The following is a 23643-nucleotide window of genomic DNA, read 5'->3' as shown; positions in this document are numbered from 1 at the left end:
AAGTTCAGATTTTTAGACTCCCATATAAATGTATGATATTTGTAATTTGAAGGGATATCTGCATACCCATGTAATGAACATTACATACCCATGTAATGAACATTGCAGCATTCACAGTAGCCAAGATATGACAACAACCTAAGTATCTGTCAACAGAAGAATGGGTAAAGTAGATGTGATGTGTATACGTATACAATGAAATATTATTCAGCCATGAGAAAGAAGGAAATCCTGCCATTTGTGACAACATAGAAAGACCTTTAATGCATTGCTCTCAGTGAGATGTCAGAGAAAGACAAATACTATAAGTTCCTTAACTCTTTTTTAAAATCAATTTTTATTGTGACAAAATGTACATAACATAAAATTTACCATTTTAACCATTTTAAGTGTACAATTCAGTGGCATTAAGTACGTTCACCTTCACTACCACCCATTTCCAGAACTTTTTCATCATCCCAAACTGAAACTCTGTACCCATTAAACAATAACTCAGGTGTCCATCGACAGATGAATGAATAAAGATGTGGCACATATATACAGTGGAATATTACTCAGCCATAAAAAGAAACAAAATTGAGTTATTTCTAGTGAGGTGGATGGACCTAGTCTGTCATACAGACTGAAGTAAGACAGAAACTTACTAACACATAAATATGGAATCTAAAAAAAAAAAAAGGTTCTGATGAACTTAGGGGCAGGACAGGAATAAAGATGCAGACTAGAGAATGGACTTGAGGACACGGGGAGGGGGAAGGGTAAGCTGGGACGAAGTAAGAGAGTAGCATTGACATATATACACTACCAAATGTAAAATAGATAGCTAGTGGGAAGCAGCTGCATAGCACAGGGAGATCAGCTCGGTGCTTTGTGACCACCTAGAGGGGTGGGATAGGGAGGGTGGGATAGGGAGACGCAAAAGGGAGGGGATATGGGGATATATGTATACATATAGCTGATTCACTTTGTTTTACAGCAGGAACTAACACAACATTGTAAAGCAATTGTACTCCAATGAATATGTTAAAAAAAAAAAAACCTCCCCATTCCCTACTCTTCCCATCCCCTGGTAACCACTATTCTACTTTCTGTCTCTATGAATTTGTCTATTCTAGGTATCCCATATAAGTGGAATCATACAATATTTGTTCTTTTGTGTCTGGGTTATCTCACTTAGCATAATGTTTTCAAGATTCATCTATGCTGTAGCATGTATAAGAATTTCATTCCTTTTTAAGACTGAACTTGTATGTATATACCACACTTGTTTTATCCATTCATCCATTGATGGACATTTGTATTGTGTCCACCTTTTGGCTATTATGAATAACACTGCTATGATATTAATGTACAAATATCTGCTCAAGTCCCTGCTTTCAATTATTTTTGGTATATACCTAGAAAGTGAGATTGCTGGATCATATTTCAGTTTTTTAGGAACTGCCATACTGTTTTCCATAGCGTTCATTTTACATTCCCACCAGCAATGAACAAGGGTTCTATTTACTCCACATGTTTGCCAATATTTGTTATTTTCTGTGTGTGTGTGTGTGTGTGTGTGTGTGTGTGTGTGTGTGTGTGTTTAATAGCCATCCTAATGGGTGTGAAGTGGCATCTCATTCTGGATTTGATTTGCATTTCTCCAATGACTAGAGATGTTGAGCCTCTTTTTGTGTGCTTATTCACCATTTGTATTTCTGGTTTTGAAAAATGTCTATTCAAGTCCTTTGCCAATTTTTGAATTGGGTTGTTATTGTTGTTGCTGTTGTTGTTGAGTGACAGGAGTTCTTTTATATATTCTGAGTATTAATCCCTTATTAGATATAGAGTTGCAAATATTTTCTCCCATTCTGTAGATTGCCTTTTCACTGTCTTATGGTGCCTTTAATGCACAAGTTTTAAATTTCTTTTCTTTTTTTTGAGTGGGGGGTGGTACGCGGGCCTCTCACTGTTGTGGCCTCTCCCATTGTGGAGCACAGGCTCCGGACGCTCAGGCCCAGCGGCCATGGCTCATGGGCCTAGCCGCTCCGCGGCATGTGGGATCTTCCCGGACCGGGGCACGAACCCGTGTCCCCTGCATCAGCAGGCGGACTCTCAACCACTGCGCCACCAGGGAAGCCCAAGTTTTTAATTTTGATTAAGTTCAGTTTATATATTTTATCTTTTGTTGCCTGTGTACTTTCACTTAAAAATTCATTGCTAAACCCAGTGTCATGAAGATTTTTCCCCTATGTTTTCTTATAAAAGTTTTATAATTTTACCTCTTATGTTTATTAGGTCTTTGATGCATTTTGAGTTAATTTTTGTATATGGTGTAAGGTAAGGGTAACCACTGTTCTGCTCTCTGTTTTTACAAGTTCTTCATTCTTTTGCACATGGATACTCAGTTTCTCCAACCTTTTGTGAAGAGACAATCCTTTCTCCATTGAAAGATCTTGACATCCTTGTCGAAAATCATCTATTTGACTATTTATACGAGGGATTATTTCTAGCTCTATAGTCTATTCCATTGATCTTTATGCCAGTATCACAGTGTTTTGATTACCATAGCTTTGTAGTAAGTTTTGAAGTCCAGAACTCCAACTTTGTTCTTTTTTCAAGATTGTTTTGGTTATTTGAGGTCCCTTGAGATTCCGTATGAATTTTAGGATGGGTTTTTTTTTAATTTCTGGGTTTTTTAGGATAGTTTTTTTTTATTTCTGCAAAACAGTGGGATTTTGATAGAATCTGCAGATCTCTTTTGGCATTGACATCATAACAGTATTAAGGTTTTCAATCCGAAAAAATGGGATGTGTTTCTATTTATTTATGTCTTCTATAATTTTAGCAATGTTTTGTAGTTTTAAGTGTTATAAGTCTTTTGCCTCCTTAGATAAGTTTCTTCCTAGATATTTTATTCTTTTTGATGCTATTATAAATTGAATTATTTTCTTAATTTCCTTTTTGGATTATTTATTTTAGTGTATAGAAGCACAACTTTTTTTTTCCTTTTTCATTAGGGTGAATTTATTTATAATTTATCATTACATCAGTGCTATCCCCCTTGGGGTTCCCAACTTTATGCAGGATATCCCTTTATATTCTAGAAGCACAACTTATTTTTGAGTGTTGATTTTGTATCCTGCAACTTTGCTGAACTAGTTTAGTAGTGATTCATTTTTTAATATATATATACATATATATCTTCTTTTTAAAAAATTTTTTTGACATCTTTATTGGAGTATAATTGCTTTACAATGGTGTGTTAGTTTCTGCTTTATAACAAAGTGAATCAGTTATACATATACATATGTTCCCATATCTCTTCCCTCTTGTGTCTCCCTCCCTCCCACCCTCCCTATCCCACCCCTGTAGGTGGTCACAGAGCACCGAGCTGATCTCCCTGTGCTATGCGGCTGCTTCTCACTAGCTATCTATTTTACGTTTGGTAGTGTAATATGTCCATGCCACTCTCTCACTTTGTCACAGTAGTGATTGATTTTGAGTGTCTGGAAAAGGAAGCTAACCACTAGTAAAAAGGAAAAAAATATGATATATTTTTAAGTTAACAGGAATAAAGTAAACAGCAAAGTAAAATAAATAAAGAACCTAAAATAAGATGGAAGGACTAAAATTAAATATATCTTTTGCTATATCAAATGTGGACAGATTGCACTTGCAGGAGTACCAACCAATATTAATATCTATTATAGAAGAAAGAAAGTAAACTTAAAGCATTAAACAGGGTATTATAAAGTTATTTACTTCACAGTTTAAGAAGATAAAGCCCTTTGATAAAGACCTATAGGCACCAAAAAGATTCTGGCTAATATTTTAAATTCAGAACCTCTAATAGATTAAAGGAAAATGGATAAACATATAGCTGTAGTAGGAAATTTCAGGTGCAGATCAAGTGGACGAAAAGTGAATAAATATAGAGGAAGTGAATTATATAATCCACAAACTCCATTTGATGGATATATAGAAGCTTATATTCTCCAAATGGGGAATATACATTTTTATGGTCTACAAGCCACTAAAAAAGTTGGTTAAATATGTGGCCCAAAGAAAACCTTAAGTTAAAAGAAAAGAGATTTTATATTCTGCATTACTCAATAAAATTAGAAATAAATAATGAAAAAAGTAACCAAAAAACTCTTAACTAATTGGAGATCAGAAATCGCACTCCTAGATAAAATTTGGATCAAGGAGAAAATCAAAACTCAAAGTATAAACTACCTAGAAAGCAATGAAAAAGAAGACATTGCAACAAAACTTGTGAGTCATTGCAAAAGCTATACCCAGAAGAAAATTTATCAGCTAAAATGTCTTCATTATTAATGAACAATAACTGTTGGGTTGGCAAAAAAGTGCCTTCGTTTTTCAAGTAAAAATAAAAGACACATTTTTCATTTTCACTAAGAAATTTATTGAACAATGTATTCACCCTTTTGTTCTACTACCTCCTGCCATTTTTCAGGCAACTTCATAATTCCAACTTCCCAAAACTTTTTATCATTTTTTTTCTTTCGGTATGTGGTCCTCTCACTGTTGTGGCCTCTCCTGTTGCGGAACACAGGCTCCGGACGCGCAGGCTCAGTGGCCATGGCTCATGGGCCTAGCCGCTCCGCGGCATGTGGAATCTTCCCGGACCGGGGCACGAACCCGTGTCCCCTGCATCGGCAGGCGGACTCCCAACCACTGCGCCACCAGGGAAGCCCCACTTTTTATCTTTTTGAGCAAAGAGCTCTTCCAGGTGCCTTTTACAGTCTTCCAGGGAATGGAAATTTTTTCCATTAAGAGAATTTTGTAAAGACCGAAATAAATGGAAATCCGAAGGTGCAATGTCTGATGAATATGGCAGATGAATCAGAACTTCCCAGCCAAGCTGTAACAGGTTTTGCCTGGTTATCAAAGAAACATGTGGTCTAGTGTTATCCTGGTGGAAGATTATGCGTTTTCTGTTGACTAATTCCAGACGCTTTTCATCAAGTGCTGCTTTCAGTTGGTCTAATTGGGAGCAGTACTTGTTGGAATTAATCGTTTGGTTTTCCAGAAGGAGCTCATAATAGAGGACTCCCTTCCAATCCTACCATATACATAACATCACCTTCTTTGGATGAAGACCAGCCTTAGGTGTGGTTGGTGGTGGTTCATTTCACTTGCCCCACGATCTCTTCCGCTCCACGTTATTGTACAGTGTCAAAGGAATTCACATAACCAAGCTGGTGCAAATGATTTTCACCGCTTGATTTGGATATTCTGAATATGTCGGCTATCTCCCACATGGTATAACATTGATTGTTCTCAATGAATGTCTCGATTTGATGGTTATCAACTTCAACTGGTCTACCCAACTGTAGAGCATCGTCCAGCGAGAACTCTCCAGCACGAAACTTCGCAAACCACTTTTGACATGTTCGATCAATCACAGCACCTTCTCCATACACTGCACCAATCGTTTTTTGCATTTCGGTTGCGTTTTTACCTTTCTTGAAATAATAAAGTATAATATGCCAAAAATGTTGCTTTTTTTCCTTCCATCTTCAATATTAGAATCACTACACAAAAATTCACCAATTTTGATAAGAGTTTTTTTTAAATGCACGCTGATATGACAGCGGTCACATACAATCTAACAAAATTGTTTGAATGAAGTTAGACTATTAAGTGCTACTAGAGCCATCTTATGGAAAAAACTGGCCAAACCTGTGGCCAACCCGATAGAAGGAATTTAGTACCTATCTTAAGACATTAGGGAAATAACAGTAAAAGAAAGCAAAATAAAGGAAGAGGGAATTAATAAAGATACCTGAAATCAAAAATTATAAATAGATATGAAATTCTAATATTTTGGACTCTCTGAAAAATGATTAATAAACCTGATGAAAGAAAATATGAGGGCAAAAAATACATGAGAGAAGATATGAGAAATGCAACATAGCCAGCTCTGGAAGAGTAAAAGAATTATAAGAGAATATGATGTGGACATTTGACAACAAATTTTCCTAACATTTTCATATGAAACATTTCAAATATAGAACAAAGTTGAAAATCTTAGAACATTCGTAATATCTGCTGTCTATATTCTACCTTTCACATTGATAACACAGTTTAAATCTTAAGTAATGGATTACTCCTAATCAAAATATAAACCCAAAATGTACAGGAGAAAAAGAAAAGTTAAATAGGCCAGTTATTAAGACGATGTAGAGAGGGAATTTAAGCTCTTTTTTTCCCCCTCTTAATACCAGGGCAAGGAAGCATCCCAAGAATTTGCAATGCGAAATTGTTTATAATAAAGAAAACTTGGATCAGTCTAAATGCCCATCAATGGGTGAATGGCTAAATTGTGTTAGAACTATCTAATGAGATATTATAGAATAGTTAAACTAGAACTATACATATCAAAATACATAAATATAAAAAATGTAATATTGAGCAAAATAATTTGCAAAAGGACACATACCATGTGATAACCAATTATATCTCCTACAGTAGAAAGGAATAATTGGAAATTGCAATTTTTAAAAAGTACTATTTACAGTAGCACCCAAAAATGAAATACTTAAGTATAAATAACAAAGTATGTGTAGAATCTGTATGCTGATAACTAAAAAACACTGTTAAAAGAAATCGAAGATCTCTATAAATGGATTGGTTGGTTGGAAGACTCACTGTTGCTAAGATGTTCATTCTCTCCATATGACCTAGAAATTCAAAACAATTATATCGGAATCCCAGCAGGAATGTTTTTACATGTTGACAAGCTGATTCTAAAACTAATATGGAAAGGCAAGGAACTAGAATAGCTGAAACAATTTTGATAAAGAAGAACAAGTTTGAAGAATTCATGTTAACTGATTTCTAGACTTACTCTAAAGGTATAGTAATAATACATGTATGGTATTGGCAAAAAGGTAGACACACAGATCAGTGGAACAAAACAGAGTTCAGAAATAGACCCAAACACATATGGTCAAGTGATTTTAAAAAGGAAAATGGTGCAATGTTAATTTGGCATAGAAAGGATGGTCTTTTCAACAAAAGGTGCCGGAACAATTGGACATACATATTCAAAAAAATGAATCTTGACCTAACTCTCATACATTATACAAAGTTTAACTCAAAATAAATTATAGACCTAAAAAGTAAAACAAGAAACTAAAACTTCTAGAAGGAAACATATGAGAAAATCTTTTTGAAATTTTGGTTAGGCAGAGAGTTCTTGGATATAACAACAAAATCATGATCCAAAGAAAAAAATCAATAAATTGGACTTCATCAAAATTAAAATATTTTGCTCTAAGAAAGACATGTTAAGAGAATGAAAAGACAGTCCACAGACTGGCAAATAATATTTTCTTTCCTTTTTTAAAAAATTTATTTATTTTTGGCTGCGTTGGGTTTTCATCACCACGCACGGGCTTTCTCTAGTTGCGGCAAGAGGGGGCTACTCTTCATTGCGGTGTGTGGGCTTCTCATTGTGGTGGCTTCTCTTGTTGCAGAGCACAGGCTCTAGGCGCACAGGCTTCAGTAGTTGTGGCTTGTGGACTCTAGAGTGCAGGCTCAGTAGTTGTGGCACACCGGCTTAGTTGCTCCACGGCATGTGGAATCTTCCCAGACCAGGGATCGAACCTGTGTCCTCTGCATTGGCAGGCAGATTAGTAACCACTGCGCCACCAGGGAAGTCCCCCTGGCAGAGAATATTTTCAAATCACATATGTGACAAAGGACTTGTGTCCAGAATCTATAAAGAACTCGCAAAACTTAACAAGGTAAAACAACCCAATTTTAAAATGGGCTAAAGATTTGAACAGTCATCTCACCAAAGAAGACAGATATATGGCAAGTAAGCGTTTGAGAAGATGCTTTAAATAAGGAAATTATATTGTTAGGGAAAAGGAAATTAAAACCATAATCTCATACTCCAGTACAACTATTAGAATGGCTAAAACCAACCAAACCAGAAAAGCCACCTGACAGTACCAGCTGTTGGTGAGGATGAAGAATGCAGAGAAATTCTCATATATTGCTGTCTTTTTCTTATAAAGTTAAGCATACCTTATGACCAATCAATCCTACATGAGATAGTTACCCAAGAAAACCTATGTTCACACAAAGACGTGTACATGAATATATTTATAGTAGCTTTATTTATAATTACTCAAAACTGAAATCACCCAAATTCTCCTCATCTGGGGAATGGATAAGTCGACTATGTTTCATCCATAGGTGGAATACTATTCAACAATTAAAAGCAACAAACTATTGATACTTGCACAATAAGGATAAATCTAAAAGACATTATGCTAAGTGAAAGATGCCAGGCTCAAAGGCTTTCTTCTCATTTATAAGAGTTTCTAGAAAAGACAAAATTATAGGAATAATAAATAGATCAGTGGTTTCTAGAATTTAAGGGTGAGGTGAGAGTTTGACTATAAAGGGATGGTGCAAGGGAGTTTTTTCGGGGGAGTGATGGAACTGTTCTGTATTTTAATTGTGGCAGTGGTTACATGACTTTATGCATTTGTTGAAACTCATGAAACTGTGCACCAAAAAGACTCAATTTTACTAGATATAAACTTTAAAATAAAATTTAATATATGGCTCAGGAGAAAGAAGCTGAGAGACTATCAGCTCTTTCTCCCTACCCCCGGCCTGCACAAAAAAAATCTTACTGAAACTCTGGACAAATGGAAAGCCATGTTCTTAGATGGTTTTCAGATGCCTGTTTTATCCAAAATTTTATATATGTTTCCAATTAAGTTTCCAGGGGATTCTATTTTATTTTATTTTGTATTTTATTGATTTACTTTTAAACTTTTTATTTTATATTGGAGTATAGTTGATTAACAATATTGTGCCAGTTTCAGCTGCACGACAAAGTGATTCAGTTACTCATATACACGTATCTATTCTTTTTCAAATTCCTTTCCCAATTAGGCCGCCACGTAATATTGAGCAGAGTTCCCTGTGCTATACAGCAGGTCCCCGTTGGCTATTCATTTTAAATATAGTACTGTGTACACATCAATCCCAAACTCTCTAATCATCTCTCCCCCCAATCCTTCCCTCCTGGCAACCACAAGTTCGATAAGTCTGTGAATCTGTTTCTGCTTTACAAGTAAGTTCATTTGTATCATTTTTTTAAGATTCCGCATATAAGGGATATCATACAATATTTCTCCCTCTCTGTCTGACCCACTTCACTCAGCACAACAATCTCCAGGTCCATCCATGTTGCCACAGATGGCGTTACTTCATTCTTTTTAATGGCCAAGTAACATTCCATTGTATATATGTACCACATCTTCTTCATCCATTCATCTGTTGATGGACATTTAGGTTGCTTCCATGCCTTGGCTATTGCTGCTGTTGTAAAGCTGCACTGAGCAGCTTATGGGATTTTAGTTCCACGACCAGGGATCAAACCCGGGCCCTTGGCAATGAGTGTGCAGAGTCCTAACCAGTGGACCACCAGGGTATTCCTGATTCTCTTTTATTTTAATTGAAAAAAATGATCTTAATTTTTTTATGGAATATAAATAGATTAGCCAAGAAAATAATGAAGAATAGGAAAGTGACTTAGTCTTACCAGTTATTAAACATACTGAAAGCTACTGCCATAGGAATAGACAGATTGGTGGAAGGAAGCAGAACCCATTGTAGCTGGAAATTTAATATACAACAAACATGTTCTTCAAGTCAGTGAGAAACGAATGGTTTAAGTGGTGCTAGCAAAACTGATTAACCATCTAGATGAGAATACTGCATGTACAGAAATGGATTCCAGATGGATTAAGAAGTTAAATATAAAAAGTAAAGTCTTAGAAGACTAAAATTTAGATATTTACATAAGAGATATTCAATAAAGTAAAAGATATTACTGAGTGACTATGGGGTGTACTAAATGGTCATTATCTGAAGAAAAGACTCTTCTGTGCCAGTCTTCTCCCCCTAATTTTCCAGATATAACTGCAGTTATTCATTTGTATATCTGTCTAGTCCTTTTTCAATACATTTAAATATATACTAGAAAGCATAGCATTGTTCGGGATGGTTCTTCTTTTATGTACAAAGTATATTATAAATTTTCTTTCAGATCGATTTTTTTCACTCACCAGTAGGTCTTAGAGATCTATCCACGTTAGTACACATAGATCTAGCTCATTCGTTTAACTGTTACTTGTTTATAACCAAGTTTAGCATACTGTGACCCATTTGATCCTGGGCAGGTTACTTAACCACCTTAATCTCAGTTGTTTTTTTTTTCAAAATGGCGATGACAATAGTAGTGACTATCTCAAAGGGTTGTTGTAGGGACTAAATGTGTTAATATACAAAAAAATTTAGGACAGTGCTTGGCATATAATAAACTTTGTTATTGACATTTTGATTATTTCTAATTTTTCACAACTACAGACCATGCTGCAACTGACTGTCATTTACATATTTTCTTATACACATCAAGGAATAATGTAAATAACCAAAAATGAAATTGCTAGAGCTCTGGTGTGCTGCTTAACTAGGGTTACTATGAAGTCTTAAAAAAACCTCTTTTAACAGAAGTCTTTTCCTTTTATCAAGTTGCCATTTCTTCTACTCTCTTGAGTTTGATAAAAATACATTCTAGGGACTTCCCTGGTGGCGCAGTGGTTAAGAGTCCGCCTGCCAATGCAGGGGACATGGGTTCGATCCCTGGTCTGGGAAGATCCCACATGCCTCAGAGCAACTAAGCCCACGGGCCCTAGAGCCCATGCTCCGCGACAAGAGAAGCCACCGCAGTGAGAAGCACACAGCAAATAAGACCCAACACAGCCAAAAATAATTAAATTAAAAAAATTCTATCAAGGTATATATTTTTTATCTTAAAAAAATCCTTTGAACCCTTCTCATATTTCAAATACTACTGTGGATTTACTTATATATTTCTTTTTTCATTTTGGTGGGGTTTAGGAAGGGATGGGAATTAATTTAATATGTTGTTAACCATCTTGAAATGGAAATCATACCTAAATTTTTAACTAGCATATTTGATTATTTCTCTATCAACATCAAAGCTTAAAATAGTTCTGTCACTCCTTTCTCTCCTGCTTCCCCTTGCAGAAGACAGAAATAGTTTTTATTCTTCCTTCTCTATTAGATTTTAATGAAATAATCTGGAATTTTAATTAAAGACTTACCTTTTTGCATTACAGTTGACCTTTGAACAACGTGGGGGATAAGGGTGCTGGCCCTGAGGAGTAGAAAATTCATTATAACTTTATAGTCGGCTTTCCATATCTGCAGTTCTGCATCCAAGGATTCAACCAACCACCTATCATGTAGCAATGTAGTATTTATTGAAAAAAAATCCATGTGTAAGTGGGTCTATGGAGTTGAAACTTGTGTTGTTCAAAGGTCAACTGCATATATCTTCTATTTTAATTACTGTTTAGAAAATTTTACCAAACATATTAGCCACAGTTACTTAGGCTTCATTTTTTTTAAAACATCTTTATTGGGGTATAATTGCTTTACAATGGTGTGTTAGTTTCTGCTTTATAACAAAGTGAATCAGTTATACATATACATATGTTCGCATATCTCTTCCCTCTTGCATCTTCCTCCCTCCCACCCTCCCTATCCCACCCTCCAGGCGGTCACAAAGCACCGAGCTGATCTCCCTGTGCTATGCGGCTGCTTCCCACTAGCTATCTACCTTACGTTTGGTAGTGTATATATGTCCATGCCTCTCTCTCGCTTTGTCACAGCTCACCCTTCCCCCTCCCCATATCCTCAAGTCCGTTCTGAAGTAGGTCCGTGTCTTTATTCCTGTCTTACCCCTAGGTTCTTCATGACATTTTTTTTCTTAAATTCCATATATATGTGTCAGCATACAGTATATGTCTTTCTCTTTTGAAATTACGTTACTCTGTATGACAGACTCTAGGTCTATCCACCTCATTACAAATAACTCAATTTCGTTTCTTTTGATGGCTGAGTAATATTCCATTGTATATATGTGTCACATCTTCTTTATCCATTCATCTGTTGATGGACACTTAGGTTGTTTCCATCTCCAGGCTATTGTAAATAGAGCTGAAATGAACATTTTGGTACATGACTCTTTTTGAATTATGGTTTTCTCAGGTTATATGCCCAGTAGTGGGATTGCTGGGTCATATGGTAGTTCTATTTGTAGTTTTTTAAGGAACCTCCATACTGTTCTCCATAGTGGCTGTACCAATTCACATTCCCACCAGCAGCACAGGAGTGTTCCCTTTTCTCCACACCCTCTCCAGCATTTATTGTTTGTAGATTTTTTGATGATGACCATTCTGACTGGTGTGAGATGCTATCTCATTGTAGTTTTGATTTGCATTTCTCTAATGATTAATGATGTTGAGCATTCTTTCATGTGTTTGTTGGCAGTCTGTATATCTTCTTTGGAGAAATGTCTGTTTAGGTCTTCTGCCCATTTTTGGATTGGGTTGTTTGTTTTTTTGTGATTGAGCTGCATGAGCTGCTTGTAAATTTTGGAAATTAATCCTTTGTCAGTTGCTTCATTTGCAAATATTTTCTCCCATTCTGAGGGTTGTCCTTTAGTCTTGTGTATGGTTTCCTGTGCTGTGCAAAAGCTTTGAAGTTTCATTAGGTCTCATTTGTTTATTTTTGTTTTTATTTCCATTTCTCTAGGAGGTGGTTCAAAAAGGATCTTGCTGTGATTTATGTCATAGAGTGTTCTGCCTATGTTTTCCTCTAAGAGTTTGATAGTTTCTGGCCTTACATTTAGATCTTTAATCCATTTTGAGCTTATTTTTGTGTATGGTGTTAGGGAGTGATCTAATCTCATACTTTTACATGTACCTACCTGTCCAGTTTTCCCAGCACCACTTATTAAAAAGGCTTTCCTTTCTCCAGTGTACATTCCTGCCTCCTTTATCAAAGATAAGGTGACCATATGTGCGTGAGTTTATCTCTGGCTTTCTATCCTGTTCCATTGATCTATCTTTCTGTTTTTGTGCCTGTACCATATTGTCTTGATTACTGTAGCTTTGCAGTATAGTCTGAAGTCAGGGAGCCTGATTCCTCCAGCTCTGTTTTTCGTTCTCAAGATTGCTTTGGCTATTCAGGGTCTTTTGTGTTTCCATACAAATTGTGAAATTTTTTGTTCTAGTTCTGTGAAAAATGCCAGTGGTAGTTTGATAGGGATTGCGTTGAATCTGTAGATTGCTTTGGGTAGTAAAGTCATTTTCCCAATGTTGATTCTTCCAATCCAAGAACATGGTATATCTCTCCATCTATTTGTATCATCTTTAATTTCTTTCATCAGTGTCTTATAATTTTCTGCATACAGGTCTTTTGTCTCCTTAGGTAGGTTTATTCCTAGATATATTATTCTTTTTGTTGCAATGGTAAATGGGAGTGTTTTCTTGATTTCCCTTTCAGATGTTTCATCATTAGTGTATAGTAATGCAAGAGATTTCTGTGCATTAATTTTGTATCCTGCAACTTTACCAAATTCATTGATTAGTTCTAGTCGTTTTCTGGTAGCATGTTTAGGATTCTCTATGTATAGTATCATGTCATCTGCAAACAGTGACAGCTTTACTTCTTCTTTTCCGATTTGGATTCCTTTTATTTCCTTTTCTTCTCTGATTGCTGTGGCTAAAACTTCCAAAACTATATTGAATAAGAGTGGTAAGAGTGGGCAACCTTGTCTTGTTCCTGATCTTAGTGGAAATGCTTTCAGTTTTTCACCATTGAGGATGATGTTTGCTGTGGGTTTGTCATATATGGCCTTCATTATGTTGAGGAAAGTTCCCTCTATGCCTACTTTCTGCAGGGTTTTTATCATAAATGGGTGTTGAATTTTGTTGAAAGCTTTCTCTGCATCTATTGAGATGATCGTATGGTTTTTCTCCATCAAGTTGTTAATATGGTTTATCACATTGATTGATTTGCGTATATTGAAGAATCCTTGCATTCCTGAAATAAACCCCACTTGATCATGGTGTATGATCCTTTTAATGTGCTGTTGGATTCTGTTTGCTAGTATTTTTTTGAGGATTTTTGCATCTGTGTTCATCAGTGATATTGGCATGTAGTTTTCTTTCTTTGTGACATCCTTGTCTGGTTTTGGTATCAGGGTGATGGTGGCCTCGTAGAATGAGTTTGGGAGTGTTCCTCCTCTCCAATTTTTTGGAAGAGTTTGAGAAGGATAGGTGTTAGCTCTTCTCTAAATGTTTGATAGGATTCACCTGTGAAGCCATCTGGTCCTGGACTTTTGTTTGTTAGAAGATTTTTAATCACAGTTTCAATTTCATTACTTGTGATTGGTCTGTTCATATTTTCTATTTCTTCCTGATTCACTCTTGGCAGGTTGTGCATTTCCAAGAATTTGTCCATTTCTTCCAGGTTGTCCATTTTATTGGCATAGAGTTGCTTGTAGTAATCTCTCATGATCTTTTGTATTTCTGCAATGTCAGTTGTAACTTCTCCTTTTTCATTTCTAATTCTATTGATTTGAGTCTTCTCCCTTTTTTTCTTGATGAGTCTGGCTAATGGTTTATCTATTTTGTTTATCTTCTCAAAGAACCAGCTTTTAGTTTTATTGATCTTTGCTATTGTTTCCTTCATTTCTTTTTCATTTATTTCTGATCTGAATTTTATGATTTCTTTCCTTCTGCTAATTTTGGGGTTTTTTTGTTCTTCTTTCTCTAATTGCTTGAGGTGCAAGGTTAGGTTGTTTATTCGAGATGTTTCCTGTTTCTTAAGGTTGGATTGTATTGCTATAAACTTCCCTCTTAGAACTGCTTTTGCTGCATCCCATAGGTTTTGAGTCGTCATGTCTCCATGTCATTTGTTTCTAGGTGTTTTTTTATTTCCTCTTCAATTTCTTCAGTGATCACTTCGTTATTAAGTAGTGTAGTGTTTAGCCTCCATGTGTTTGTATTTTTTACAGATCTTTTCCTATAATTGATATCTAGTCTTAAGGCATTGTGGTCGGAAAAGGTACTTGATACAATTTCAATTTTCTTAAATTTGCCAAGGCTTGACTTGTGATCAAGGATATGATCTATCCTGGAGAATCTTCCATGAGCACTTGAGAAAAATGTGTATTCTGTTGTTTTTGGATGGAGTGTCCTACAAATATCAATTAAGTGCATCTTGTTTAATGTATCATTTAAAGCTTGTGTTTCCTTATTTACTTTCATTTTGGATGATCTGTCCATTGGTGAAAGTGGGATGTTAAAGTCCCCTACTATGAATGTGTTATTGTTGATTTCCCCTTTTATGGCTGTTAGTATTTGCCTTATGTATTGAGGTGCTCCTATGTTGGGTGCATAAATATTTACCATTGTTATATCTTCTTCTTGGATCGATCCCTTGATCATTATATAGTGTCCTTCTTTGTCTCTTCTAATAGTCCTTATTTTAACGTCTATTTTGTCTGATATGAGAATTACTACTCCAGCTTTCTTTTGGTTTCCATTTGCATGGAATATCTTTTTCCATCCCCTTACTTTCAGTCTCTATGTGTCTCTAGGTCTGAAGTGGGTCTCTTGTAGACAGCAAATATATGGGTCTTGTTTTTGTATCCATTCAGCCAATCTGTGTCTTTTGGTGGGAGCATTTAGTCCATTTACATTTAAGGTAATTATCGATATGTATGTTCCTATTCCCATATTCTATATTGTTTTGAGTTCGTTATTCTAGGTCTTTTCCTTCTTTTGTGTTTCTTGCCTAGAGAAGTTCCTTTAGCATTTGTTGTAAAGCTGGTTTGGTGGTGCTGAACTCTCTCAGATTTTGCTTGTCCATAAAGTTTTTAATTTCTCCATCAAATCTGAATGAGATCCTTGCTGGGTAGAGTAATCGTGGTTGTAGGTTTTTCTCTTTCATCACTTTCAGTATGTCCTGCCACTCCCTTCTGGCTTGCAGAGTTTCTGCTGAAAGATCAGCTGTTAACCTTATGGGCATTCCCTTGTGTGTTATTTTTCCCTTGCTACTTTTAATATGCTTTCTTTGTATTTAATTTTTGACAGTTTGATTAATATGTGTCTTCGCATATTTCTCCTTGGGTTTATCCTGTATGGGACTTTCTGTGCTTCCTGGACTTGATTAACTATTTCCTTTCCCATATTAGGGAAGTTTTCAACTATAATCTATTGAAATATTTTCTCAGTCCCTTTCTTTTTCTCTTCTTCTTCTGGAACCCCTATAATACGAATGTTGGTGCATTTAATGTTGTCCCAGAGGTCTCTGAGACTGTCCTCAGTTCTTTTCATTCTTTTTTTCTTTATTCTGCTCTGCAGTAGTTATTTCCACTATTTTATCTTCCAGGTCACTTATCCGTTCTTCTACCTCAGTTATTCTGCTATTGATCCCATCTAGAGTATTTTTCTTTTCATTTATTGTGTTGTTCATCATTGTTTGTTTCATCTTTAGTTCTTCTAGGTCCTTGTTAAATGTTTCTTGCATTTTGTCTATTCTGTTTCCAAGATTTTGGATCATCTTTACTGTCATTATTCTGAATTCTTTTTCAGGTAGACTGCCTATTTCCTCTTCATTTGTTAGGTCTGGTGCGTTTTTTATCTTGCTCCTTCATCTGCTGTGTGTTTTTCTATCTTCTCATTTTGCTTATCTTACTGTGTTTGGGGTCTCCTTTTCAGGCTGCACGTTTGTAGTTCCCGCTGTTTTTGTTGTCTGTCCCCAGTGGCTAAGGTTGTTCAGTGGGTTTTGTAGGCTTCCTGGTGGAGGGGAGAAGTGCCTGTGTTCTGGTGGGTGACACTGGATCTTGTCTCTCTGGTGGGCAGGTCCACGTCTGGTGGTGTGTTTTGGGGTGTCTGTGGCCTTATTATGATTTTAGGCAGCCTCTCTGCTAATGGGTGGTGTTGTGTTCCTGTTTTGCTAGTTGTTTGGCATAGGGTGTCCAGCACTGTAGCTTGCTGGTCGTTGAGTGAAGCTGGGTTCTGGTGTTGAGCAGGAGATCTCTGGGAGATTTTCGCCTTTTGATATTATGTGAAGCTGCGTGGTCTGTTGTTGACCAGTGTCCTGAAGTTGGCTCTCCCACCTCAGAGGCACAGCACTGACTCCTGGCTGCAGCACGAAGAGCCTTTCATCCACATGGCTCAGAATAAAAGGGAGAAAAAGTAGAGAGAAAGAATTAGTAGAAGTAGGAAGAAAGAAAGAAAGAAAGGTAGGAAGGAAGAAAGAAGAAAAGAAGGAAAGAAGGAAAGGAGGAAAGAAAGAAAGGAAGGAGGGAGGGATGGAGGGAGGGACAGATGGTGGGAGGAAGGAAGGAAGGAAGAAAGGAGAGAAGGAAGGAAAAAAGAAAGAATGAAGGAAATAAAATAAAATAGAGTAAAATATAATAAAGTTATTAAATTAAAAAATAATTATTAAGAAAAAAAACTTAAAAAAAAAGGGACGGATGGAACCTTAGGACAAATGGTGGAAGCAAATCTATACAGACAAAATCTCATACAGAAGCATACATGTACACACACAAAAAGAGGAAATGGGGAAGAAATCATAAATCTTGCTCTCAAGGTCCACCTCCTCAATTTGGGATGATTCGTTGTCTAAAGGAGGGAAGGAAGTAAAGAAAGAAGATAAAGTAAAATAATATAGAGTTATTAAAATTAATTATTAAGAAAGAAAAAAAATTAAAGAAAAACCAAACACAAAAAATGGACGGATAGAACCCTAGGACAAATGGTGGAAGCAAAGCTGTACAGACAAAATCTCACACAGAAGGATACACATACACACTCACAAAAAGAGTAAAAGGGGAAAAAAATCATAAATCTTGCTCTCAAAGTACACCTCCTCAATTTGGGATGATTGGTTGTCTATTCAGGTATTCCACAGATGCAGGGTACATCAAGTTGATGGTCGAGCTTTAATCCGCTGCTCCTGAGGCTGCTGGGAGAGATTTCCCTTTCTCTTCTTTGTTCTCACAGCTCCCAGGGGTTCAGCTTTGGATTTGGCCCCGCCTCTGCGTGTAGGTCGCCAGAGGGCGTCTGTTTTTCGCTCAGACAGGACGGGGTTAAAGGAGCCGCTGATTCGGGGGCTCTGGCTCACTCAGGCCGGGGGGAGGGAGGGGCCCGGAGTGTGGGGCGGGCCTGCAGCGGCAGAGGCCAGCATGAGGTTGCACCAGTCTGAGGCGCGCCGTGCGTTCGCCCGGGGAAGTTGTCCCTGGATCCCGGGAACCCGGCAGTGGCGGGCCGCACAGTCTCCTGGGAAGGGAGGTGTAGATAGTGACCTGTGCTCGAACACAGGCTTCTTGGCGGCGGCAGCAGCAGGCTTAGCGTCTCCTGCCCATCTCTGGGGTCCACGCCTTTAGCCGTGGCTCGCTCCCGTCTCTGGAGCTCCTTTAAGCAGCGCTCTTAATCCCCTCTCCTCGTGCACCAGGAAACAAAGAGGGAAGAAAAAGTCTCTTGCCTCTTCGGCAGCTCCAGAGCTTTACCCGGACTCCCTCCCAGCTAGCTGTGGTGCAGTAGCCCCCTTCAGGCTGTGTTCATGCCGCCAGCCCCAGTCCTCTCCCTGTGCTCTGACCGAAGCCGAGCCTCAGCTCACAACCCCGCCTGCCCTGGCGGGTGAGCAGACAAGCCTCTCAGGCTGGTGAGTGCCGGTCGGCACCGATCCTCTGTGCGGGAATCTCTCCGCTTTGCTCTCCGCACCCCTGTTGCTGCGCTCTCCTCCGCGTCTCCGAAGCTCCCCACCACCGCCACCTGCAGTCTCCGCCCGCAAAAGGGCTTCCTTGTGTGGGGAAACCTTTCCGCATTCAGCTCCCTCCCACTGGTGCAGTTCCCATCCCTATTCTTTTGTGTTTGTTTTTTCTTTTATTCTTTTGCCCTACCCAGGTACGTGGGGAGTTTCTTGCCTTTTGGGAGGTCTGAGATCTTCTGCCAGCATTCAATAGGTGTTCTAGGAGTTGTTCCACGTGTAGATGTATTTCTCGTGTATCTGTGGGGAGGAAGGTGATCTCCGCGTCTTACTCTTCTGCCATCTTCCCCTCCACCTCGGGAAACTTTCTTATTGTTTTGATTTTTTACTTTTTCTCACTTTGAGATACTGTTTTTCTTTTCCAGCAAGGGAATTTTTACTTACTATTTATTATTTATTTTTCCAGTTTTATTGAGATGTAGTTGACATATAACAATGTAGAAGTTTAAGGTATGCAACATAATGATTTGAGATATATATATAGTGAAATGATTATCACAAAAGTTTAGTTAACATCAAAGATATTGTTTTTCAAGGCATTGATTTATTATGTAGGTAGGTTTGTAACATAGTTATGAAATGTAACAACTGCTGCATTTTGCTGTATGAGAGGAGTCAAAGTAACTACCTAACAAAGAATATCAATGATTATATAGGTACTGAGAAAAGAATTGACAGGTGAAAATAGATACATACATATAATAAAATAAAGCACTCAGGGCTTCCCTGGTGGCTCAGTGGTTGATAGTCCGCCTGCCGATGCAGGGGACATGGGTTCGTGCCCCGGTTCGGGAAGATCCCACATGCCGTGGAGCGGCTGGGCCCGTGAGCCATGGCCGCTGGGCCTGCGCATCCGGAGCCTGTGCTCTGCAGCGGGAGAGGCCACAACAGTGAGGGGCCTGGGTACCGCAAAAAAATAAAAATAAATAAATAAATAAAGCACTCATTTGAGTGTTGTTAGAAGTGTGCAAGAGAATTTCTAGACTTTAATTTGGAACTTGATCTTCCATTTTAGGACCGGAAATTAACCAAAGCTGAGCAGCAAAGGTTCAAGGAAGAAGCAGAGATGTTAAAGGGTCTCCAGCATCCCAATATAGTTCGATTCTATGATTCCTGGGAGTCTATACTAAAAGGAAAGAAATGTATTGTATTAGTGACTGAACTTATGACATCAGGAACCTTAAAGACGTAAGTTGACCCTGAAAGTGCCAATGGAGTTTTATTTGGAAATAATTTTCAGGATTCGCAAAAGTTGTTTGTAAAGTAACACTACTTGATTAAAGAATTTGTAGAATCTGAATCTAGTGACTATGTTTCAGGGCAGGTTAAAAAATTTTGATGTTAATGAAGTTTGTTAGAAAATACAATGTTGAGAAATTAATATTTGTGGGATATCATAGAATTTTAGAATTAGAAAGCATTATAGAGATAATATAATGCCATTTTGTAGAAGATGATGAAAGGTTGGGGACGTGGCCAGATTCACATATCTAGTGAGCAGTACTATGTAATTATAGTCTATTGTTTTGTTTCTGAATACAATATTTCATTTGATGGTATAACCACTTATTTGTGGTTATTAAATGTGCGATGTACTTTTTCTGTTTCCTAGCATCTTTGCACTAAAATTTTACATAGTTAAACCCTCTGATGACTCTATTTAAGCCGTTATTAGGAGGTAGAGAGGACTTTGTTTTCAAAATTTTGATGCCATTCCACAAAAGGTCACTCTGATTGGAATGATTCTTGTTTTGAATTAAAAATGCTAAACTTAGTAGGATATCTTCTCTAAGAATGAGGCTTTAGATTTAATAATTTTTTGTCATAACAGACAATAGAAGATAACTCAGTGATGGCAATCATAATATATATAGTATCAGCTAGCTTACGTGATTTACCCTAATGTGCTCATACAGTAAGCTAGGTATGTTTGTTTACATGTGGTTTTTGTTTCTTTGTGTAGGTACTTAAAACGATTTAAAGTCATGAAACCAAAGGTCTTAAGGAGCTGGTGCAGGCAAATTTTAAAGGGGTTGCAGTTCTTGCACACTAGGACTCCTCCTATTATTCACCGGGATCTGAAGTGTGACAATATTTTCATCACGGGACCCACTGGATCTGTGAAGATTGGTGATCTAGGACTAGCCACCTTAATGCGCACATCATTTGCTAAAAGTGTCATTGGTGATTAACGTTTTATAGTTTGTTGGTTGCGTAAAGACAGATCTTTTAAATTGTATATGTCTAGAACGGGGATCAGCAAACCACAGCCTATGGGCCAAATTTGGCTTCACTGCCTATTTTTGTAAATAAAGTTTTGTTGGAACACAGCCACACACACTCATTTACATATTGTCTATGGTTGCTTTTTCACTACAGTGTCAGAGTTAATTAGTTGTGATAGAGCCCATGTGGACTACAAAGCATGAAATATTTATTTTTGGCCCTTTACAGAGAAATTTGCTGGCCCCTGGTCTAGAATGTGAATTTGCTTTGAAATATCTATTATATATTGACTGATTTTAGAGACATCGCAGTGTATTTCTTTTGTGATGTATTTAATATTATTGAAAGGTTCTGAGGACTTAAGAAATAGGATTTACTACTTCAGAAAAATTTAAATAACTAAAAACAAGGATAGAAATAAAAACAGATTTTGGTAATCATTACCTAATTTTGAACATTGCAAATTGTACTTCATCAATATGGAAAGTTAAAGAAATTAAGTTAAGGAATTATATGTGTATATATATGTATATTATATGTATAAATATATATATATGTGCTTTTAGGGAACAGAACTTAACTCAGATAATCCTTATGGCAAAGGGAATGTGATCTTGGTGGATACAGTTTTTTTTTTTTTTTGGTCACACTGCGTGGCTTGTGGGATCTTAGTTCCATGACCAGGGACTGAACCCCAGCCCTTGACAGTGAGAGCACAGAGTCCTAACCACTGGACCGCCAGGGAATTCTCTATATTTTTCTTTCTTTTAAAAAAAAATGTGGTTGTGGTATTTTGTAGGCACTCCTGAGTTTATGGCCCCAGAGATGTATGAAGAGCACTACGATGAATCTGTGGACGTCTATGCTTTTGGAATGTGTATGCTAGAAATGGCTACTTCGGAGTACCCTTATTCTGAGTGCCAGAATGCAGCTCAAATATACCGTAAAGTAACTAGTGTAGGTATAACTTTATTCTTTTTACTTCACAAATTGCCACATTTCATGATAAAGTAAACTTAGAAGTTGACTTAGTCAAACATAATTTTGGTGTAAAGCAACTGTATTCCAATAAAAATTAATTTTAAAAAACCTAATTTGGGGGCTTCCCTGGTGGCTCAGTGGTTAAGAATCTGCCTGCCAATGCAGGGGACACGGGTTCAATCCCTGGCCCGGGAAGATCTCACATGCCACGGAGCAACTAAGCTCGTGCACCACAACTACTGAGCCTGCGCTCTAGAGCCCGCATGCCACAACTACTGAAGCCCGTGTGCCTAGAGCCTATGCTCCACAACAAGAGAAGCCACTGCAATGAGAAGCCCGCGCACCGCAATGAAGAGTAGCCCCCGCTCACCGCAACTAGAGAAAGCCCACGCACAGCAACAAAGACCCAGCACAACCAAAAATAAAAACAGAAAAAACAAATTAAAACAAACAAATAAAAAAACCTAATTTTGGTTTAGTTCTGTATAACAGTGCTAAATTTAACATAATTTTAATGAAACAAGCTTTAGATTTATGCTATATACCTATACTCAAATGGGGTCATATAAAATGCTCTGTATTAGTATCTTTGGGGAAAATGTACAGGTATATCATCTATATCCATTTGTTTGTAAAGAATTTTTAGGTATTTATTAGATGGATCTTATTTTCCAAAGCTACATAATAAAGATTGGCTAAATGGTTTTGAAGATTTCTTCTGGTTCTAGAAGCCTGATTATGAAGTGGCATTCAATGGATACAGTATTTGGTTCCCTGCTATGAGTAATTTTTTGCATTAGAAACTACAAGGAATGCAAAGATGAGTAAGAAGTGTTTGCTACCTACAAAGAGCTTACATTTTTAGTAGAGCAGTAATATAAACTCACAAATAACTATAAAAATAAGAGAATAGGAGTATAGTAAGGGAGGTAGAAGCAAAGTGTTAAGATTGTTGAAAATAGGTCCTTTCATATCCAGTTGGGTGGCTCAAGGTAGGCCACAAAAGAGATTGTTAGAGTGTTTCAGGTAACATACTAATAGGTACCATTTTTAAGTACATAATATATGCCACATGGTTTTATCTTTATATTCCTACAAGATGGCACTGTCTTCAGTTTAGAAATGATGAGACTGAGAATCAGAGGTTGTGACCTGCCCAAGTTCACACAGCTACTAGTAATGGTGGATTTTGACCTCAAGTCTGACTTCAGAGGTTTGTTTAGGGAGACAATAAGAAATCCAGAATTCTATATGACAAATGACCTAGTTTCTCCAACAAATCAATTTCCTGAAAGAAAAAAGGGGAAGGGACTGTTACAGAATACAAGAGACTTAAAGTAGTGATGAGCTGGTAAATGTTTAACAACTGATTCTCTGAAAAAGAAAAAGCACTGATTTCTAGCATTTGCTAATTTCCTTGGTGTAAGTGCTCCCACCATGACTGATTTCAAGTCACCAATGTGACCTCACTTGAATGCAGGGTTAAGAAAGGGTGCAGAGTGGCACTCATATAGTATTTCCACCATACGGATACAAAAGATGTAAACAACTGCAAGAGCATAAATAATAGTAAAATGTAGTAAAACAATCAAGGAATTGTGTTTTCAGTATTTATTACCTTGGCTCTTAATATAATTTATTTAATCATAAGTTTATATAATTTAAATTTTATAAATGGATGTATTTAATAATCAGCTTGCACAGTTCCTGAAAATGTAATAGTTGGCCCTTGTGAGCTGG

General features: G+C 37.2%; 1 protein-coding gene across 3 annotated transcripts in view; it reads left to right on the top strand.

Annotated features, from left to right (window-relative positions):
* Positions 1–23643, top strand: part of WNK3 (WNK lysine deficient protein kinase 3) — a gene marked incomplete at both ends in the record, with an annotated part of 147026 nt that overhangs the window by 11081 nt on the left and 112302 nt on the right. For all 3 annotated transcript variants that reach the window (XM_082681003.1, XM_082681002.1, XM_082681001.1), the window contains 3 exons: positions 19712–19884; positions 20660–20880; positions 21722–21879. In XM_082681003.1, the coding sequence (XP_082537129.1) occupies positions 19712–19884; positions 20660–20880; positions 21722–21879 (552 nt within the window). The remainder of the gene's footprint in view (positions 1–19711; positions 19885–20659; positions 20881–21721; positions 21880–23643) is intronic.

This window comes from Grampus griseus (genome assembly GCF_964374135.1).
Source record: "Grampus griseus genome assembly, chromosome: X".
NCBI lineage: Eukaryota > Metazoa > Chordata > Mammalia > Artiodactyla > Delphinidae > Grampus > Grampus griseus.
The sequence above is the reverse complement of the archived record's forward strand: the minus strand, read 5'-3'. Positions and strand labels throughout refer to the sequence as shown.